Raw genomic sequence first — 19,521 nt, 5'->3', positions numbered from 1 at the left:
TAAACTTAAACTAAGTAGTATTACCAAACCAAAGAATATTAAACACAGGTAGGTATAAAATTATTTTCTATTACGGACCACATTTTTACCTGAATTTAAATTCCGAACATATAGGTAATAACCTTGTTGCATTGTATGTTAATGACCACCCTTGGACAATCCCATTCAAAAGCAATTGATGACTTTCTTATATCTATGAACAGGCCATACCTCATTAAACAAGGCAGCGACAGGTGCGGGTGTTTTGTCATAGACTGTCAAAAAACTTACCTGACAGGCAACATGTCAACGCTGCCAAAATATACCGTAGTTTTATGATGAAGGTGAATGTACTCTATATAACAAATATATTAATTTTATTATTTATGTGTGTACTCACTTACACTGTTGCGGAGGAGGATGGGTAAGTCTGCATTTTGAATACTTCGCTTCGCTACTACTACGGCGTGTTCCAGAGAAATCGAGACGATTCACGAAAGCTATCGACCCCGTCACAAAGGAAGCCATCCGCGCAGATCCGGTCGCAGGAAACATGGCAAAAGGAGCGCGTTTAGTGATCAGTGCGCCATCATGTACAAAAACGAAGAACCCGTCGGCATCCTCGAGGTAAAACGCGAAAGTTGCCTAGGAATTGTCTAATTTCGTAACGGTTTGTTATTTGTTACTATATTCAAGGTACGAAACGACTGATATGTTAAGTCTATTTTTTTTTCTTTTTCAAAGTGCTCTTAAATCCTTTTCCTAAGCTATCTACCATCACTACCAACAAATCCAACCCAAATTAAAAACAATTATTTCGAAAAAGACGAGAGAAAAACAAAACCTTTTTTACTAAACAAAAGATAGCGCTTGTTGAACAGAAGCAGATAAAAACAAACTTGGCATTCAATATTATTTCAATGGAAAGGTTTATAACAAAATAGTAGGTATAAGGAAAGGCCGTGTATACTGTTACGAATGCCATCTATTATTTGTGTACTAAAGTACTTCCATGGCGGTTTAAAGTAATGCGTCAGACTGAAAATACTACAGTAACAGATAACCGCACTTTATTTATATTTTAATTAAAAAAAAATTAACATTGCCACTAATGGGAGCCTTCCCCTCTATCTTATACTCTTTGGTTATAACTTCCATCCCATTTTATACAGAGTGTGTCAGAAAGATGGCTCAAGTCCCTATTCTTCGTGTGAAAATATTGGAACTTAAGTATGTATACTTAATTGTTCGTTAGTTTACACTTTTCTTGTACATTTTTTAAACAAAAACGGCATACCATCAGGGAAAAGGACATTACCCCCCTCTCCCACATAATGTACGCTTATGGTCTTAAAACTTGTTTCATTTAGAAACACCCATATAAGATAATATAGTGGCCCTACTACGGTAAAAATTGATGCGCCGCAAGTGGCTATGATATTTTCGTAGAGAAGCTATGGATCTTTTGCGCATGCGACATGCCCCCAACTGAATGAGCTGCGACCTAGAGAACGCAACATCAATCTCAATAAATTAGAACATAATTGGTAATGCCCTAAGCTAAGTAGTTACTTTTGTCGCAGAACAGTCTGTGCCCTGTGCCATTATTGTTGTCATTTGTGGTGCCAATGTCTCCGTACCGTACGCACAAACTTATATAAGCAAATCAGGAATGTATAAGCAAATGTGGCCAATAAGAGGACGTAATAAGATCTTAGCAAATGGTGATGCCTATATATTTGACATTTAACAAACTGGTTGAGAAAGCTATAGAAGATAAACAACCAGAAGAACAAGCAGGCTTTAGAACAGGGCGCTCAACTGTGGACAATATCTTTACGATTAAAATAGCGTGCGAAAAAAGAGTACAAAGAAATAGGGAATTGCACATAGCCTTAATTGACCTTGAAAAGGCGTACGATAGCATCCCATTGTCGCAATTATGGATGACCCTAGAAAAAGCAGAGATACCCTATAACTTAAGGAGCTCCATAAAAAACCTATATAAAAATAATTCCACTAGAGTAAGAAATGGAAAAAACTATACTGAAGCATTCTTTACCACTAAAGGCTTACGACAGGGCTGTTGTCTCTCACCTACACTTTTCAAGATATACTTAGATAAGGCTTTCGAGAAATGGAGTAGGAAGATTAGTGAGATGGGACTGAGAGTGGGAGACTACCCATTGTACAGTTTATATTTTGCGGACGATCAGATAGTCATAGCAGAAGACCAGGACGATCTCAACTATATGATACGAAAACTGAAAGATGAATATCAAGCTGCTGGCCTTACAATAAATTGGGAAAAATCAGAATATATAACAGTAGGGAACGAACATCAAGAAGACCTAATATTAGAAAATCATAAACTCAAAGGTGTAAAAACTTGTAAATATCTAGGAGTTACACTTAACAAGCAGGGCAGCAGTGACGATGAAATAAAGGAAAGAACCAATAAAGGTAAAAAGGTTATAAGAGAGTTGAACTCGATCTTATGGGATAAAACAATTACAAAAGAAACGAAAAAACGGATATACACTAGCATCGTCCAGAGTATAATCACATACGGATCCGAAACGTGGGATATGACAAAAAAGAACAGAAACAAATTGATGAGGACGGAAATGGACTTCTTACGACGTAGCTGCAGAAAATCAAAAATGGAAAGAGTAAGAAATGACACCATAAGGGAAAGCATGAACATGAACACAAATATAATAGAACAAATAGAGAAAAAACAGCTGATATGGTTTGGACATACGAAGAGAATGGACGATACAAGATGGCCCAAACGCCTACTCGAGTGGGTACCAGTAGAGAAAAGAAAACGTGGAAGACCTCGAAGAAGCTGGAGGAATGAGGTAGATGAAGCTATGACATCCAGAGGGCTAGAGGAAGACATGTGTCTGGATAGAAAGAAATGGAAACTGGGGACGGAGAGGCGGCACGTACCGTAGAAATCCGTTATATATATATACAAACTGAAAAATAGACTTACACAAATATTTACATGTGAATTTACTAAGCAGAATTCTCTACACTTTTAGGTACACGTAAATAGCTAACACGGATAGCTGGAACATGTTTTAACATACAAGAATTACAGGAAATATAAGAAAGCAATTAAGCTACAAGTTGAGTTTTTACTAGAACAATCATAAGAAATATCGTTTGGTCAATTACTGTCTAGGTGCTTCTTGAACATTTTTTTACTTAGATGTTTCATGTGCGATATCTAGCATCTCAAAGTTATTTCAGTGGACGTTAAACCTATGAGTTTATGAAAACTAACGCTTTGCGCAGATTTACAAAAAAACTGCTTACATAATAAAATACATGCAGAAATTACATTGTATCTACAGGGCTTGAAGAATCAAAACGCCAAATTAATTACAGAATTATACTGACGCCTACGTGGGTGTTGCAATTCTGCACTGCTTTTCTAGACCTTACTCCTTTTTTGCCTGAAAATTTAATAAGATTTCGACATGTTTTGAGAAAATACTGCCGTAAAAATGCCGTTGTTTCTTGAAAGCCGTAAGGTCTTCGAACGAACTTTTTAAATCTCGCGCATGTGCACGTAGAATGAACTTCTTGAAATTACATAGTTGCTTCTTGAGTAGTAGTAGTAGTAGTAGTAGTAGTAGCTAGTAGCTATATGAATTTGAATAATTGGTTCCCTCTTGTGTATTTTTGATAATAGGCATCTTATACATATTTCCAGATTTACATGAAATAGTACATTGTGCAACAAGTGCGGTAAACGGCATTTGACCCGCGAGTTTATTTGACACGGGCGGGGCGAGTGGTTAATAAACGAATAAAAAGTAAAAAGTTTACCGAACGTATTGCATACTATACTTTTTCTACGACCGTTAGTTTTTGGGTACATTTTCGTAAAACAACACGAATAAATTCACTGACGACCGTCAGAATTGACAAATATCAAAATTACCTTCTAAAAGCGTGGGAAATATCTCCGAAAACATCCGATTGCTCCCAAATCGGAGCGGTAAAATCCCGGAAATGTCCGAAGTGGTACGGATTCGTGGGAAAGGAAACTGACGTGGTAAAGTGACGCTTCCCGCACGCTAGATCGGTGGGTAATTAGGTATTTTACAGACGGGAGTAGAAAAACTTCTTAATTACCTTCTAAAATACAATAACTTTTTTTTTTTGCTTGAAACAAAAATATATTTTATCTGTAATTAATCCTAGAAAGCTCGTCAGCCCTATTTAATTTTGACGTCATACAAAAACGCTCCTCCATTGGTGTAACATCACGAGTTACGTGGAGACAAGCAACGCATTGTCGCCGTACATTTTATATTGTTATCCGCATTTTTTTTTAAATATGTAACAATTCTTCCTGCGTGTGACATTCATGGGTGCGTAAAGTGGAGTTTGAAGTACCTACTGACTTTGCTAAAAATATCTTGAATGTCTGTTATTGGATTCGATTCGGGGACAAGTCCGCTTTCTATCTTCTTCGCATGCAAAGTTGTGTGAGAAATTTTTTTTCATTCTTTATGCTGCAACTGAGAAAAGACAATATAAACACAATAACAAACAAAAGTGAGGTTAGGCTACTATTTATTTTTCTTTTAAAGGGTTGAATGAAACAAAAAATAAATAAAATACTTACGTTAAAATCGTCATCACAAAGGAAACTTGACTTTTTATTGAAATGTAGCCATATTTTTCGTTGTTTTTCTTGAATAGGTAATTTAAAAAATGTTTTCCCGCAGCAAAAATGATTATAGTTTTGCAACCTGGCACGATTCAATAAGGATAAACCATTTTCAATAAAAAAATAATAGAAAGCTCACAAAAAAATGTTTAGCAGATAACAGTCAACATAAAAACGTTACATTTTATTATATTTATGAATAATTCACGTATGGTAAAGTATTCATTAAGTATTTCGATTCAATAAAAAAATATATCTACAAGGAACCTATTTTAGATTTTTTATGATATTTTTATTTATCATAAAAATGAAATATTAAGAAAACCTGCCTAAATGCATAATATTATTATTTCATTATTAATAACTTTGAACAATTGCAAAAAGCTTTGTAATTTTTAAACAATATCCTTTTTATAGATGAAACTTTCATACAAATTCAATATTAACAGCGTTCTTAGTATTCTAGATATATTGACGGAAAAGGAAAAAAGAAAATATTGTAGACATTTCAAATTGTCATTGCTGTAAACTTCAAATTAAGTAAATGATGTACAGTATCTCAAAAAGTAATTCTAAGTATGTAGGCGTATATCGAGAAAATTGTGGGGACAAGAGCGTACAGCTGCTAGCATGCCGTTTTCATAAGGTGACCAGATTTTTAGATGGGCAAAGGGGGACAACTCTGAACAAAAGAAAACAATAACAACAAAAATTTTCATACCGAATAAAAATAATATTGTAATATATTTTATTTTTAACATAAGTACAATTTATAAATATAAAAAAATGTTTTACTTTAGTTTGATTGACTTCAAATATTTGCAAAATTTTATTCGTATACTTCTTTCTAAAGTTTCTTTTAAGGTTAGTATTTTAGGCTAAGTTTAAGAAAATTTATGAAATATTTTAATAAATTACTTACCTTAATTATCTATGGTAAATAACAGATTTATAATATTTATTTGTTTAATTAGCTTGCTAGCACTCAGTACGAACACGACAATGATTTTCATAAATATAAAATTTAAGTTAATTCTAAAAGTTGCGACTTTTGAAAATCATCACGGGACGCCGGACAAATTTTGAAAAATCGAGACTGTCCCGCTAAAACCGTCTAATCACTTTACGTTTTCATTTACAAAATTTTCAAAAGTTTCAACAAAACACGCAAAAAACTGCGAGATTTATAATTAATAAGTTTATTTTGAAAATACAGTTGCACGCCTTGTATTATAGATATCTCACACGAAAATGAAAAATGGAATAATAGCAATACCAATATTTGCACAAGAAGAATCTGTAATTAACTGGTTGATCCATCTTTTCGACTCACCCTGTATTTTTCTAAAAACAATCACAGTAGTAGGTATAGGGTCGGCCGTTTAACTTGAGACACTACCTTATCTCAGAAACCATAGGGGACGGAGCCAAAAGTTAAATACAAAAGCTAATTGAGGTATTAAAAACCTTCAATTTATTTAGTATATACAGGGGGTCTAATTTTTCGTTAGAGGATATCAACTTTCTTATTTTAAATGGAACACCTAGTATATTACTTCATTTTTTAATTCAATACAAAATTCTAGACATATTTTGTGTATAATGTGTTCTACCTAAGTCTAACCGTTTTGAGATTTTTAATTCTTTATGCGAAAAATGACGTTTGCAAAACGTAAAATATCTGACAATTTCTTCATTCGGAAGCATTTATTGTTTCACTTGAGTAAGTTTTGTTGTAGACAAAGGACTGGAATAACGGATCTCATAAGAAATTTCGATACATATTAACACATTAAAAATTGCCAAAAAACTTTTTTAAATGGAAACTGCCTATTTTTTTTAATTTTGTCATATTTAGCATTAAAAATTAAGGCAATTTTATATAAGGTTTATATTTTACTTTTACTTTTTGAAATATTTATTTTTAAATCTTTGTTTATCACTATAATAGGTTGTTTGAACAAAACAAGTGTTGCCACTATAATTTACCATTTCATAGTTGACCATAATCTTGCCGATGCACTTATGACGATACAAATATTATATCTATGCATTATTTATACAGAATACGACCAAGGATACGCGATAACGTTGTTGAATATTTTATTAACGAATGATCAATTAAAAATTATTAGCTTACAAAAGATAATAATTAACAGTTGTTCAAAATGTCCTCCACTTTGCGCAATACAAGTACAGTTGAATGCTTGTGTTTGTAAACAAAATCTTTAAGTGTTCCCCATAGGAAAAAATCTAGGGGCTCCTTGGAGGCTAGGCGTAACTACCATTCTCCCCAATCAATTCTCTATAGTATGCATTTAAATAGGTGTCAATTTATTAACTTCTGTGATAAGGAGCGGCATCCTGCCGCCAAATTAAATTTCGTTCCCTTTCAGGCACTTTTCCAACAAAGGCATGAATAATATTTAAAAGCTGTAAGTAGCGTTGGGAATTTAAATTTTGATCAAAAAACACTGAACCTATTATTCTGAACCTGCAAATGGCGCACCATAATTTGACCGAAGTTCTACCTGATCTAGTAACTTCCAATGTTTTTTATTAATGGTTTTCCGATTAAAAATGTTAGTTCAGCTTGTATATATGGACTGATCTGTCCAAATAATACTAGCAAATGTATTTTCTGAAAAGTGTCTCTCCATAAGATTGTTGCAAAAATCTAACCTGATGTAATCCCGTTGCTCTTATTTCTGCACTGGACAGAATTTATAGGACTTCCAGTTGTTTATTTGAAGGCACGTTCGAAACGTTCTCTAAAGACGCATTTCGGGTTGAATCTTCAGGGGTCTCTGCGAAATGCAACAAAATATTAAGTTGCTCTTCATCATTCAAAATATGACCACGTCTCCTTAATGGAAATTTCGTTACATAATCTCGAAGAGCCAGGGTCCGGTTTGTATTGTTCGATATCTAACTTTCTAAAATAATATCAATCTTTTCCTCTGTAGTAAACATGATACGCAAGCAAGCGAATAAATTAAATTTATAAAAGATAAATAAAAAAATCAATAATGTGTCACAAAATATTTGAATTATGACAACAAACAACAAAACATGCATCCAAGGAGGCAGGGTTCTAGCACTTGTTTTGTTTAAACGCCTTCATAGCCATCTTACACTAACTGGACTTATATGGCAACGGCATATTATTTGTGATAGACAAATATTTAACCTTATATAAAATTGCGTTAATTTTTAATGCTAAATATGACAAAATTATAGAAAAAGGTAGTTTCCAAAAAGTTTTTTTACAGTTTTTTTCATTTCATTTTTAATCTTATTTTTCGCGTACCCTGTAGGTATCGAAATTAATTATGGAATCCGTTATTCGAGTCCTTTGTCTACAACAAAACTTACTCAAGTGAAACAATAAATGCTTCCGAATGAAGAAATTAGCAGATATTAAAAAAATTAAACATCTCAAAAACGGTTAGTTTAGACTTAGGTATAGCACATTATACACAAAATATGTCTTTTTATATAGAATTAAAAAAATGACGTAATATACTAGGTGTTCCACTTAAAATAAGAAAGTTGATATATTATACACCCTGTACATACTAAATTACAATATATTGAAGATTTGTTATACCGCAATTAACTTTTGTATTTAACTTTTGACGGCTCACCCTATACAATATTCTTCAGAAACATTTCAAATAGTTTAGCGTGTTTTTTAATTTAATAAGTGTCAATTTTCCAGTATAGTTTCATTTTCAGCCATTCGGCGAGAGTTACCGACTGTTGCCCGTCGATGGTCAAAAAATCGACGTTGAAATATCCCCCGTAACGAAACGGAAAAAGTCGACGTCTGCAGACGACGCCTACGGCGACGCCCGCGACACCAGGTACCCGTACATATTCGCCAAGTTCAAGATCGACAGCAGGATGGAGAAAAACGCGGCGGGCAGGAAACAGAGATCGGCGCGAGTCGACAACAGGAAATCCCTGTTTGACAGCGATCAACTCAATTCGTTGCAGAGGGCGCTGTCGAAGGTGAAATCGGGACAGGGCAAGGCCGACTCTGATATCAGGAGCGTGCTTTCCGACTTGGGATTGGTCGACGGCGCGGCGGAAGTGGAAAAACGGGACGCGGACAAAGGAAAGAAGAAGAAACAAGAAAAGTCGTCGGCAGTTAAACGAAGCGAGAGGGCGAAGAAGTCCGACGAGGCCAGGATCGATTTGTTAGATGAGCAATCGGATAGGGAGAAGCGGGAGCAAATGGAGGCGGAACTCGAGGGACAGATCAAGGCGAAGCTGGCGAAGATCAAAGACGAGGTGAAGAGGGAAATCGAAGAGATGAAATCGGGCGCCGTTGAGGAGCAAGACGCGAACAAGCAAAGGAAGAAGAGGTTCGCTTCGAGCACGTTGATCGACGAAGAAACCAGCGATATCGATCCGGTGTTAAACGTCGACGAAAAATTGAGGCCTTACAGGAGACGAAGACGAAACGTAGCGTTCGAAGGTAATTTAGAGCCGATTCCACACCCATTGACGATCGGTCAGCGGTCATGTTGATTGTTGAACGCCGCAAGGTAATTGGTTAAATACGAAATGTTATATCTCGCCCATGCGCACATTGAATGGAACTTCTAAATTTTTTTTGATAGTTGCATAAGTTCTTGTATTATTGGCATAAGCAACGCCCTCTATATCCCTAGTAGCTAATATGGAGCAGAATATTCGAATCCGAATTGAAGCGATTACATTTTGGTTATGCTTGAATAGCTTGAGACTTTGAGAGTTCTGTTTGCCGGCAAGTATTTGTATAGTTTCTGTTATTCTGTTGTTGAGTTAAGAGGAAAGAGCATTTACAGGGCAAATAAAGCATATAGAACCGCCATCATTGGATTATGGTAAAAAATTTAAGGCCTTCTTCTATTTTTCGTGACCGCACCTTAACTTGCCCATGTACGTCAATTCTGAGGTATTTTATGAATGTTTGTGCGCACTTTTAAAATAATAACCCCATGTTTCAGTCATTATGTTAAAGGGAACTCACACTTCATCGGAACAGAATACATAAAAAAATAAAATTGACCTGTTATAGCAAGTTTAAAAAAAATTACTTAGGTGCTACTGAATTAGGTGCTCCAAAACATTATTTAATGTTTTTTCCCATTTTTTCTATGTTTTAAGTTTTGATTTTTTTTATACATGTAATGTTAATAGTTAATTATCCAGTTTGATTGGAAATACGTCATGAGAAAAATTAATAATTAAAATTTATAGGTTAACTAAAAAACAATAACTTATTTAAGATACAAATAAAATATAGACTAACAAAAAACTTGACAACTGTGAACTTTTTAAATAGAAATATGAAAAACAACAAAAACAAACAGAAATGTCAAAGTTTATACCTTGATGCGTAAAAAAAAGATTGTTATGTTATAGCGAACTACATTTTTAAAATTCCATTTACCGAACGTGTTGCATACTGTACTTTTTCTACGACCGTTTGTTTTTGGTTACATTTTCGTAAAACAACACGAATACATTCACTCACATGACCGTCAGAATTGACAAACGTCAAAATTCAAAGCCTGGGTAATATCTCCGAAAACACCCGATTGCTCCCAAACCCGTGCGGTAATATCCCGGAAATGTCCGAAGTGGCTCGGATCCGTGGGAAACGAAACTGACGTGGTAAAGTGACGCTTCCCGCATGCTAGATCGGTGGGTAATTAGGTATTTCACAGACGGGAGTAGAAAAACAAGTTTTTAAACTAGGAGAAATTTCTTTTTCATATTATTAAAATAATAGCAGTGTGGATCGAAGTGAAGATAAAAAGTTTTATTTTTTCAAATACTTTATTGGTATTATCATCCATTTATCAATAACTATTTTCGCATTTGTATTTTAAATTTTGTTTAATTGTTATGCAAAATTGTACTTGACACCTGCGATAAGCATACGAAGTTTCCGTCTTAATGGAAACAATATAATATAGATATAAAAAATAAAATAAAAGATCAAAACCTAAAAACTAAGAAAGACTCTCTAATAATCATACTTGAACAAACTACTAGAACTCAGCGGGTCGGGGCTTTTTGGCGTTTTTACCTGGAATTTCTGACCATGCGCATAAAAAAACTGGGTTAGCCATTGTCGCCTCACACTCATATGGCTACTAGATATATAGAGACCCTGTCTATGCCGACACGAATTTATGAAACGATGATGAAAAAAAAATATCGAGAATGACATTTAATATGGACATGCACACTTCGTGCAAAATCTCATCTTGAAGCAAGACCTTGCGGTGTTGAAAAACCAACATGGCCGCTGACAGTTCGTCAATTCGACAGGTTTTAGTTTAGATTTAGCATTTTTACGGTGTTTTTTCAAATTACGCCCACATCTCTCATGGAAAAATGTCTTAAGTGTGTAGAAATCGATGTTTAGAAACAAAATGGCGTAAAGTGCAGGTTAGTTAAGTTATATTTGCAGTTATGCGCGGAAAATGATTCACACCTCTACGGAAATATCGTAGCCGAGGCGCATCAATTTTTGTCATAATATCTAATTGGCGATTTTACAATTCAATGAAACCTCTGGCGAAAAAAAAAGGCAAATTTAATTGGGAATGGTTGCATTGTTTTCACATGAGGTTCATGTTGGCGTTTTATTTTATAATTCGTTTGGTATAGTTCGCGATTCAGGACGTCTAACAACTAAGAAAAACATCTAATAGCTGTATGTGTTCAACCTTCGAATAGGCCACATAAAGAAGACCCCGTAATTAATAGGATCAAGAAGCCCTAAACACATCAACCAGACTCTCCCATTGATGTTCAATCCACTTCCGGTCCTAGTTTTAATTGAATCGATTTCATTTACCACTTCAAACAAACACTGATGGTTCTGTAACTATGCGTACCCCATTTTCCTCAGCAGCGTCATCATATTATGAAAGTTTGTCGACTGAAGAACAAATATAATTTTTATATATTCAGTTCAGTTCAGTTCGGTTATGTATAGTGGTTTTAGGCAAACAGAAGGCAAAATGGTACTGAAAGTTATGGACAGGATAAAAAAAGATGAACAACACTTTTGATAAACTGAACTTATATTTGCAAGACATGTATGTTTTTTGCAGTATCATATTAAACATAAATGCTTTAGGTAAATTAAGTCATAAAACTACATTTCATCCATTTTGCTTTCATAATGGACCTCAATACAAAACATTTATTCCTTGAATGTTTCGCAAGTAAAAACCGCTTCTTCGTCAGTGAGCCCAACATTTACATGTGAGACACTGGAGCTTGCCTTCTGTTGACATTGAAATAGTGACAAAGCAGACATTCTTCTTCTTCACTAGAAGAGGGATCGGTTTTCTAGGAAAACTTCTTAGCCTTCTTTTTTTTCTATTTTTATCTTATTTTACACCTGTATCGTGAAAACCGATTTTTCGTTTGAATTGTTGAACGTTTACTTGCGATATTTTCAATTCTTTTTAATGAGGCGATCATAGCGATCTTACCTCTTTTTCATGTCACCCTTTGTGCTCGTTTCGTTTATGGTACCCGCAGGATTCGTTCAGGCGAAACGATAAAGCTTTTATTTTCGTCCCGGTTCGGATTTGGAGCGACAGTGTCTGGAAAACCTAATGACTTTGAACTTAGGCTTGCAAATGACTCATCAGAATATCTGCTTCCATCATAGTCAGGTCTACGTTTTAAAGCGACGCCGACGCCTAAATTAATTAGGGGCTTTGAACAAGGTGGCTGAGATTCCTTCGTATTTTCTTCTGACTGACCGTGTGATGGAAATGAAAAGATATGGACACCATGATGTCCAGATTTCTTGTATGGCTGCCATGTCATAGAACAAAAGCAATACTGGATATTCCAAGGAAGCTCTGTAAAATGTAATGAACTTCGTAAACCATTTCGTAAAAATGCCCTCCTGGATCCAGCTGCCCTCGTGGCACTCCGCCCAAGATCCTCGAGGGGTATTATTCATAAGTTCCGACTTCACTCTTTTTCTCGGAAATGCAAGGGTGGCATGTATGAGCTATTTGCATTAAAGCAAAATATAGTGGCATAATATTGGTAAACCAACTTGCTTTTTACTTGTTTACCTTTTTTGTGCTGATTATTTTCGGCAATGTCTTCGGTACCGCGGTCATGCCCGTCTTGTCTACGTAATATATTCTATCTGGTGTTAGTTTATACTTATACAACTAAAAGTACAAAGAAACTGCTAGTAGAAACCCCCTTAAACCCTGCAGCTCTTGCAGCTGAGGTGGTCTACCGGCTATCCTTGTACTTTTTCAGCTATGCTGATTGTTATTTCCTTCTGCCAAGTCATATGCCAAAAATCTCAAATCTTTTTTTTGCAAAACCAAAGAACTTGGCCTCCATATTTTTAATATGCGCAGCAAGGACTTTCTCCGGATTTTTATTAAATACCTATCAAATCTCCACATTTTCTTCGATGTTGCTCTATCAACATCTTGATTGTTTGTTTTCGTTGTACAGATGCAGGCGACGTCTTAATGTTGTTTTAGGTACATTATAATTTTCAGGAGCCTTTCTAAGTCCCATAACCTTAGTTGCAACTTTAATTATTGCGTGTTTCATTGATTCTTCCGATCATTTTTGCCTCTCGGCCTTCCTTTTATAGTTACTAAATATCTGAAAATATTAAAAGGTTTGTTTAAAAAAAGTTGTTTAGGCAAGACGGTTCGGAAAATGCATTTTGCCCGATGCGTTTTGGCCTTTTTGCTGTATTCCAGAAAACGTGCCGATCTGGAGGTTAGGTCAACAAAGAACATCAAAGAAATATGATATAGTTTGAAGCTTATATCTTGTCCCTAGAGACCTTGCTAAAATTTCGTAGGTCACTCTTGCCAGCTTGTGGCTAACTGTCCAAAGCTTTTTCCGCGCAACAAACTTTGATGTTAATAACTTTGTACAGGTGCAGCAAATAGTAATTAAAGGATTTTAACGTGCCGTTTTACCTACAGGGTCTGTTATGCCTCCATTTCCCTTAAATGTTCAGGTGTGACATATTTTATTTTTAATGTTATTTTTTATATAAAAAATATAATCAAAATATAATAATATCTATTAATTTTTTACCAATAATTTTATTTATTAAAATATGTTACCTTAAACACACAATTTCACCAGTGATGTGATAGATTTTCGTAAGATGGTATTCCTTCATATCAAGTCCAATGAAATTTTATTTAAAATATGAAAAATTCTCCTTCAGTTTTGTCATGCCCCTCTTCGCCCAAACATATTGCAATAACAGCTGATTCACTATTGAAGACATGACAGCACAAAAAAGAAACACGTTTGACTATAGAGTGTAAATAGAAAAATTTACAGAATTAAAATATAAGTTGCTGCACTCTCTGTCGGACTTTTGATGTGTTGAGATATAAGCGAGCCGGAACCGCTTCCCCTCCACGTGCAGTCGTTCGTTAGGGTAAATGTAGGTAATCGGGATCACTTAAGCGAGAATGAAAAAAAATATATGAATCAATTATTTATGCCTCTGTTCTTTTTATAAACTTTCCTTACTTAGCTATCCATTGAGAGCAACCTTAATCACTTTGGTTTATTTATTAGGGTACCATAAATCCAAATTCACCACATACAAGACACAAGTTGTTTGCATCTTCTGCGTCGTCATTTTAGTCATCCTGGCATTACTGATCCGTATTCGCATCTGATGTCGATGTGTTCTCATTAGAGTCCTGGGGAATTTTGTTAACTTTCTCACGACTGACCTTCTGTGGCTTGCTTTTCGTTCCTGTTCCTTTTCCTTGCTTTTTCACAGCTTTGGCCTTCTGTTTTATTTTCCTTTTCAACTAGGGTGTCTTTGATCGGCGAAGATGTTAAAATCGTTGCGTGCTGTTTTTTTTCTTCCTTGTCTTGTCTTGGTAGCAGTTATATTCTTGGGCAAATGAATGAAATTTTGAACACTTAGCAGATCCTTAGATGTTCATAGTATGTCAAATCTAAACAACTATGCTGTCGCTGGTTCAGAAGTAGTGGGACGGAATGCATTTGGAATATTTTGTTCTAACTCGATAGGAGCTGTTATGGAGGGTACGGAGAGAACAGCACACGCAGATGTCGATTCTGATATAGAGTCATCATAATCTTGAACAACAATTGGCTCGGAATGCAGGATTTCTGCTGCTATAAAGTCTTCAAATATGCCCGTTGCTTTGGTCTTCGGCTTCGGTCTTACTAATGGAGGCAACATTAGAGAATGCTGTTTTCATCAGCGAAGCGATATCATAGGGTGCTATTCTTTGTGAAAATTGTCGTTTTATGAATAAATCGCATTGTTTTCTATATGCAGCTTCCAATAGACCAAAAAATGACACATCTAGTGACTGCATGCGATGAGATGCATGGGGTGGAAGAGATAGCATATGGACATGTTTTTCTTACAATACTCAAAGATTGCCAGAGAAATGTGGCTTGCATGATTATCCAAGACTAATAGGATTGGTCCTTCTGAAAAAGGTTTGGCGTAGTCGGTGAAGTGCTTGAGCCATTGAAGGAAAAGTTCTTCATCCGTTGTCCGAACATATTGCTCCTGTTGGCCCATATTTTTCGAGAGTCGGGGTCATCCTCTTTCTGAGGAAAATAAACATTGGTGGGACATATCCACCTGCAGCACTCATATCGCAAAGCAAATATTCTTACGAATTTTCCAACTGGTTATCGACCCTACTCTCCTTTGCTTCGTTGCAGCTAATATTTTTTCAGGATCTTGGACGGTGGAGATGCCGATTTCATCACGATTTTATATGTTTTTTGGTAAAAATTCTTATTTTCCCATTAGCTCTTTCAGCACCTCGTAAAAGCGTTGTACTTCAGTCTCGTTAAAGGCTGTAAACCCTATTGACGTTGGTAGCTTCCGCACAGAAATATTATTTCTAGTAATAAATCCCTCAAACCAAATTCGACCAACCAATCTTGAACTCGCATTAAAATGGCGTTTCAGATTTATGGCTTGAACGTATTCAAATGCTACCCTTTTTATTTCGTTTGGGGTGCACCCATAGAATATGTTGGCCATTTTCTTGATTATGCCCGCTTACTCTTTTGCCATCTCCATCTGAAGAAAGCATTACGGCCCAGACAAAGTGCCTCAAACATACTTTTTTTTGTATCTCTTGTGAAGACTGGCGATTCATGGTCTTCGCGGCTTTTCTTATACAATAATTCTGTTCATTAATAAGTTTTATAGCTTTTTCCAAGTCGTCTGTGGTCCAGTTATTAGTCGTTCTACCGCGAACTTTCGGCATCTACAATTAAAAAGTAAGACTGCTTTACTAAGATAAAGTAGTGGGTGCAATGGGGATCACTATGCAAAAGACTTTATAGATTATTATAATAAATTACACATTACACATTACAAGGACAGAACGAAATATTTGTTATTTTTGGACTTTCCTTCATATTTATCCACTCTAAAAATTAGATGAAAATGGCACAAAACCTTCAAACACCTGTCACCCTCCGGCATGTGGCGCGAAATGGGCCAGTCAATGGTAACCTTCAAGAATCGAGTAATGCTAGGGCGTAGTGAAGTTCGCGTCGGTTGGTCGCGTTCAGTTTGTTTCATTTTGGGGTGATCACCATTTCCAACTGACTCCCATTGCCGACATTTCCCCTATTCTACGAGTTTACGAGGGATCTGTATGTTTGTTCAGTATGTAGCATATCTATTAGGGAGTTTCATTTTTAGGCGATTTATTTTTTTTTCTCTGTGCTACCTGAAAATCTGATACTTTATAGAAAATAAAAAATTACGCCGCCGGGTAAAAGGCTTTAAGTGCAATAGCGGCTTAGCTCATTTAATAATTCATTTTTGTATTTAAATAACACATAAAAAATTTTTTTTCGGTTTTCACTTGATTTTTCGACGTAAAGATTTTTTTTTTTTGATAAACGCTTATATAGCTTTTGTAGAGCATAAAATTTGCTACAAAAAGTTCCTATGCGTACCTTCTCCCCGACCAACAGCTTTTAAATTATAGGGCTGTGAAAATAAATGGTCATTATAATTGATATCAAATCATTTCTAAATTAGGATTTATTATTTTTACATTAAATAGCAATTAATTATAAACAGAAGAACGCTTTATTTGAGTTATTATATGATTCAAGTTTCTAATTTCCAAAATTATTTTGGAATCAAATAGAGAAAATTAAAAGTCAATTATTAAAAAAATATTAATTATAATTAAATAATAATTAATTATAGACATTTAGAAACTATTCATTGTTGTAATCCAGTGAATACTCTAAAATTTAGTGAACGAATATAAATTTTAATTAATAAATAATGATATTTAGAAGTGTAATCTATAATCTAGTCCCTTTCTACCCGTAGGGTGTAAGGGTCGTTATTTTTTATGTTATTTTGGAGTTTCTGTTGAGTCTGAGTTGATAATAACTCAAATAAAGCGTTCTTCTGTTTATAATTATTTCCTATTTAATGTAAAAATAATAAATCCTAATTTAGAAATGATTTGATATCAATTATAATGAACATTTATTTTCGCAGCCCTATAATTTAAAAGCTGTTGGTCGGGGAGAAGGTACGCATAGGAACTTTTTGTACCAAATTTTATGCTCTACAAAAGCTATACACGCGTTTTTTCCAAAAATTTTCAAAGTTTAATAAGTCCTTTAAAAAAGAAGGTATCATGCTGAACGAAAAATTGAACCATTAAAAAGTAACAAGGCTTGAAGGGTTTGACAATAAAAAAAAATCTATTATCAGTAAATTCCACAGAATGGTTCAAATATGTACTTTATTAAATTGTTTTTTTTTTTCATGTTTAGTATAGGAACCCAATTGATTTGAAGATTAAATAGACCCTCTGGTATTTAGTGCAAAGAATAAAATATTTCTATTATCAAACCTTTCAAGCATTGTTTTTTTAATGGTTTAATTTTTCGTTCGGCTTGATAGCTTCTTTTTCAAAGGAGTTATTAAGCTTTGTAGTAAAGCATGATTACATTAAGTCTTATAAAAATAAATTTAAATATTCGATACTTTTTATTATAATAACTAGTTAATAAGTGAAAATACATAGGAAAAAAACATTTTTTTTTATAATTATATGTTTTATGTTATTTTTATATGAAATTATTGACAAACTTCCGTCATATCAAATAACTACCAGTTAAAATCGTAATTGACATAATAGATGTCCCTAAAAAAAACTCATTTCAATTCGCAAGTACGTTACGAAATGTTAGTTTTTTTTTGCCAACCTTTAACATATAATTTTAACATTGTCGATATTAATCTTGGAAGTGAATGAACTCTGCCATAACCAAATGAACAACTATAGCTATCTAAATGTAAATACCTATTTGATTTAACCATTCTTACTGGCATCCGATGCTTGCAGTGTTAATTTCAGGTTGAATGCAGACATCTTTTTTAATATAAGATTTATTTTTTCTTCTAAAACACATATATATTTAATACATAAATGTACCAGTCGATAAGTAGATTCGACCGTTTGTTAATTTCCTAGGAGAATTTGAAGGCGATTTCGGACTTCATTTGCGAAGCTGTCATCACTGAAATGTAAACTGCAAATTTTTATTCGACTGTGGCGCCTAAATGAGATTAAATATACTATGAAATATAGCGGTAAGCAATAAAATCAATTGAGAGAGTGGACTACTGGAGTTTCACACCTTCCGCTAAACAATAAGTCACAAGCATTTTGCTCACTTATTTCGGTCACCAAGTAGAAGACGCGCGATGTTCGTTGCAAGCGCACCGTGTACCTTGTCTACGGTGTCGACCAAAGATCGCCTGCTGCCAACCTACTGCGAGTTAGGCGGGAGGGGAGAAAGCTTCCAACAGTCGATCGGCGGCACGTTGCCGAGTGGGGCTACTTTTATTTTAATTTTGTAAACTTTGCAAATACCGTCCAAAAGTATCGGGCACCTGCGTTTACGTTTCCCTGCGCCACTATCAGAAAATAAATTCCCGGATCCCTATATCCTCTTATTAATCGCGTTTTAGGTCTAGAAAACGTGGCGCCCTCGCGCGTCCTACTCCGGAACATAAAACAAGCGGACGCCGACGACTACGTCGAAAACGCAGATTCCTGCGGCGAAGGCGGCAAATGCCCTCCCAAAGGCCAAAGGAAATCCCGCGAAAACGACGACTATGACGTCGACGTAGACGCACCTGCCCGTCTAGCGGACGAAGAAGAGAACTACGACGACGATGACGGCGACGGCGACATCGACGACGCGAACCCGATGCTCGAAGACGGCAAGTACCGTCTCGACATCCGTCCCGACGTCTACCGCGTCAAGTCCGAGACGTTCGAAGATGACGCTGGGTCGCCAGTTGAAAAACGTAACGCCCCCGACGCCATAGATATTGACGAGCCCCAGCTGAGGCACCTGATCGCCGTGAGGGGGAGGACCATGCTGCCGCGTGACGCGCACGCGCGTTCGAGGAGGATGACGGGGGAGGAACAGCAGCTTCGTCTCGAAGATATGCCCGGGGAAGATTTGTTTGGGCCGTTGCAGCACGGCTTCGACGCGGAAAGAGTCAGGTACAAGAGGGTCAAGAGGAACGACAAGCATCGCCGTTCGGGATAGTGATGAGAGGGGTTAACATATAGGAGTCAAGAGTGCTTACACTGTCGTCATGGTCGGATAATAAAGCTAGTCGAAAAAATACTAAAATAGCGTTTAATTTTTTTATGTATTTTCTCGTAACTCTGTAACTCGTGGGCCCAGTTATTCAGCCAATTTCGACAAGTTTGCGAGGAAATTTTCATTTAAAGGGAGGCGGTTATTAA

The 19,521-nt window shown here is 35.6% G+C and overlaps 1 protein-coding gene across 1 annotated transcript; it reads left to right on the top strand.

The window, feature by feature from the left end:
• Nucleotides 1–231: 231 nt before the first annotated feature.
• On the top strand, nt 232–19,521 carry LOC132703449 (uncharacterized). The gene is made up of 4 exons (XM_060672710.1): nt 232–403; nt 456–606; nt 8,411–9,155; nt 18,729–19,521. Exons 1-4 carry the CDS (start codon nt 315–317, stop codon nt 19,316–19,318), a joined length of 1,575 nt encoding a protein of 524 aa, XP_060528693.1. The 5' UTR covers nt 232–314; the 3' UTR covers nt 19,319–19,521.

This window comes from Cylas formicarius, unplaced genomic scaffold (genome assembly GCF_029955315.1).
Source record: "Cylas formicarius isolate icCylForm1 unplaced genomic scaffold, icCylForm1.1 PGA_scaffold_10__41_contigs__length_53128322, whole genome shotgun sequence".
Taxonomy (NCBI): domain Eukaryota; kingdom Metazoa; phylum Arthropoda; class Insecta; order Coleoptera; family Brentidae; genus Cylas; species Cylas formicarius.
Note: the sequence above shows the minus strand (reverse complement) of the source record. Positions and strands in the feature narration are given on the sequence as shown.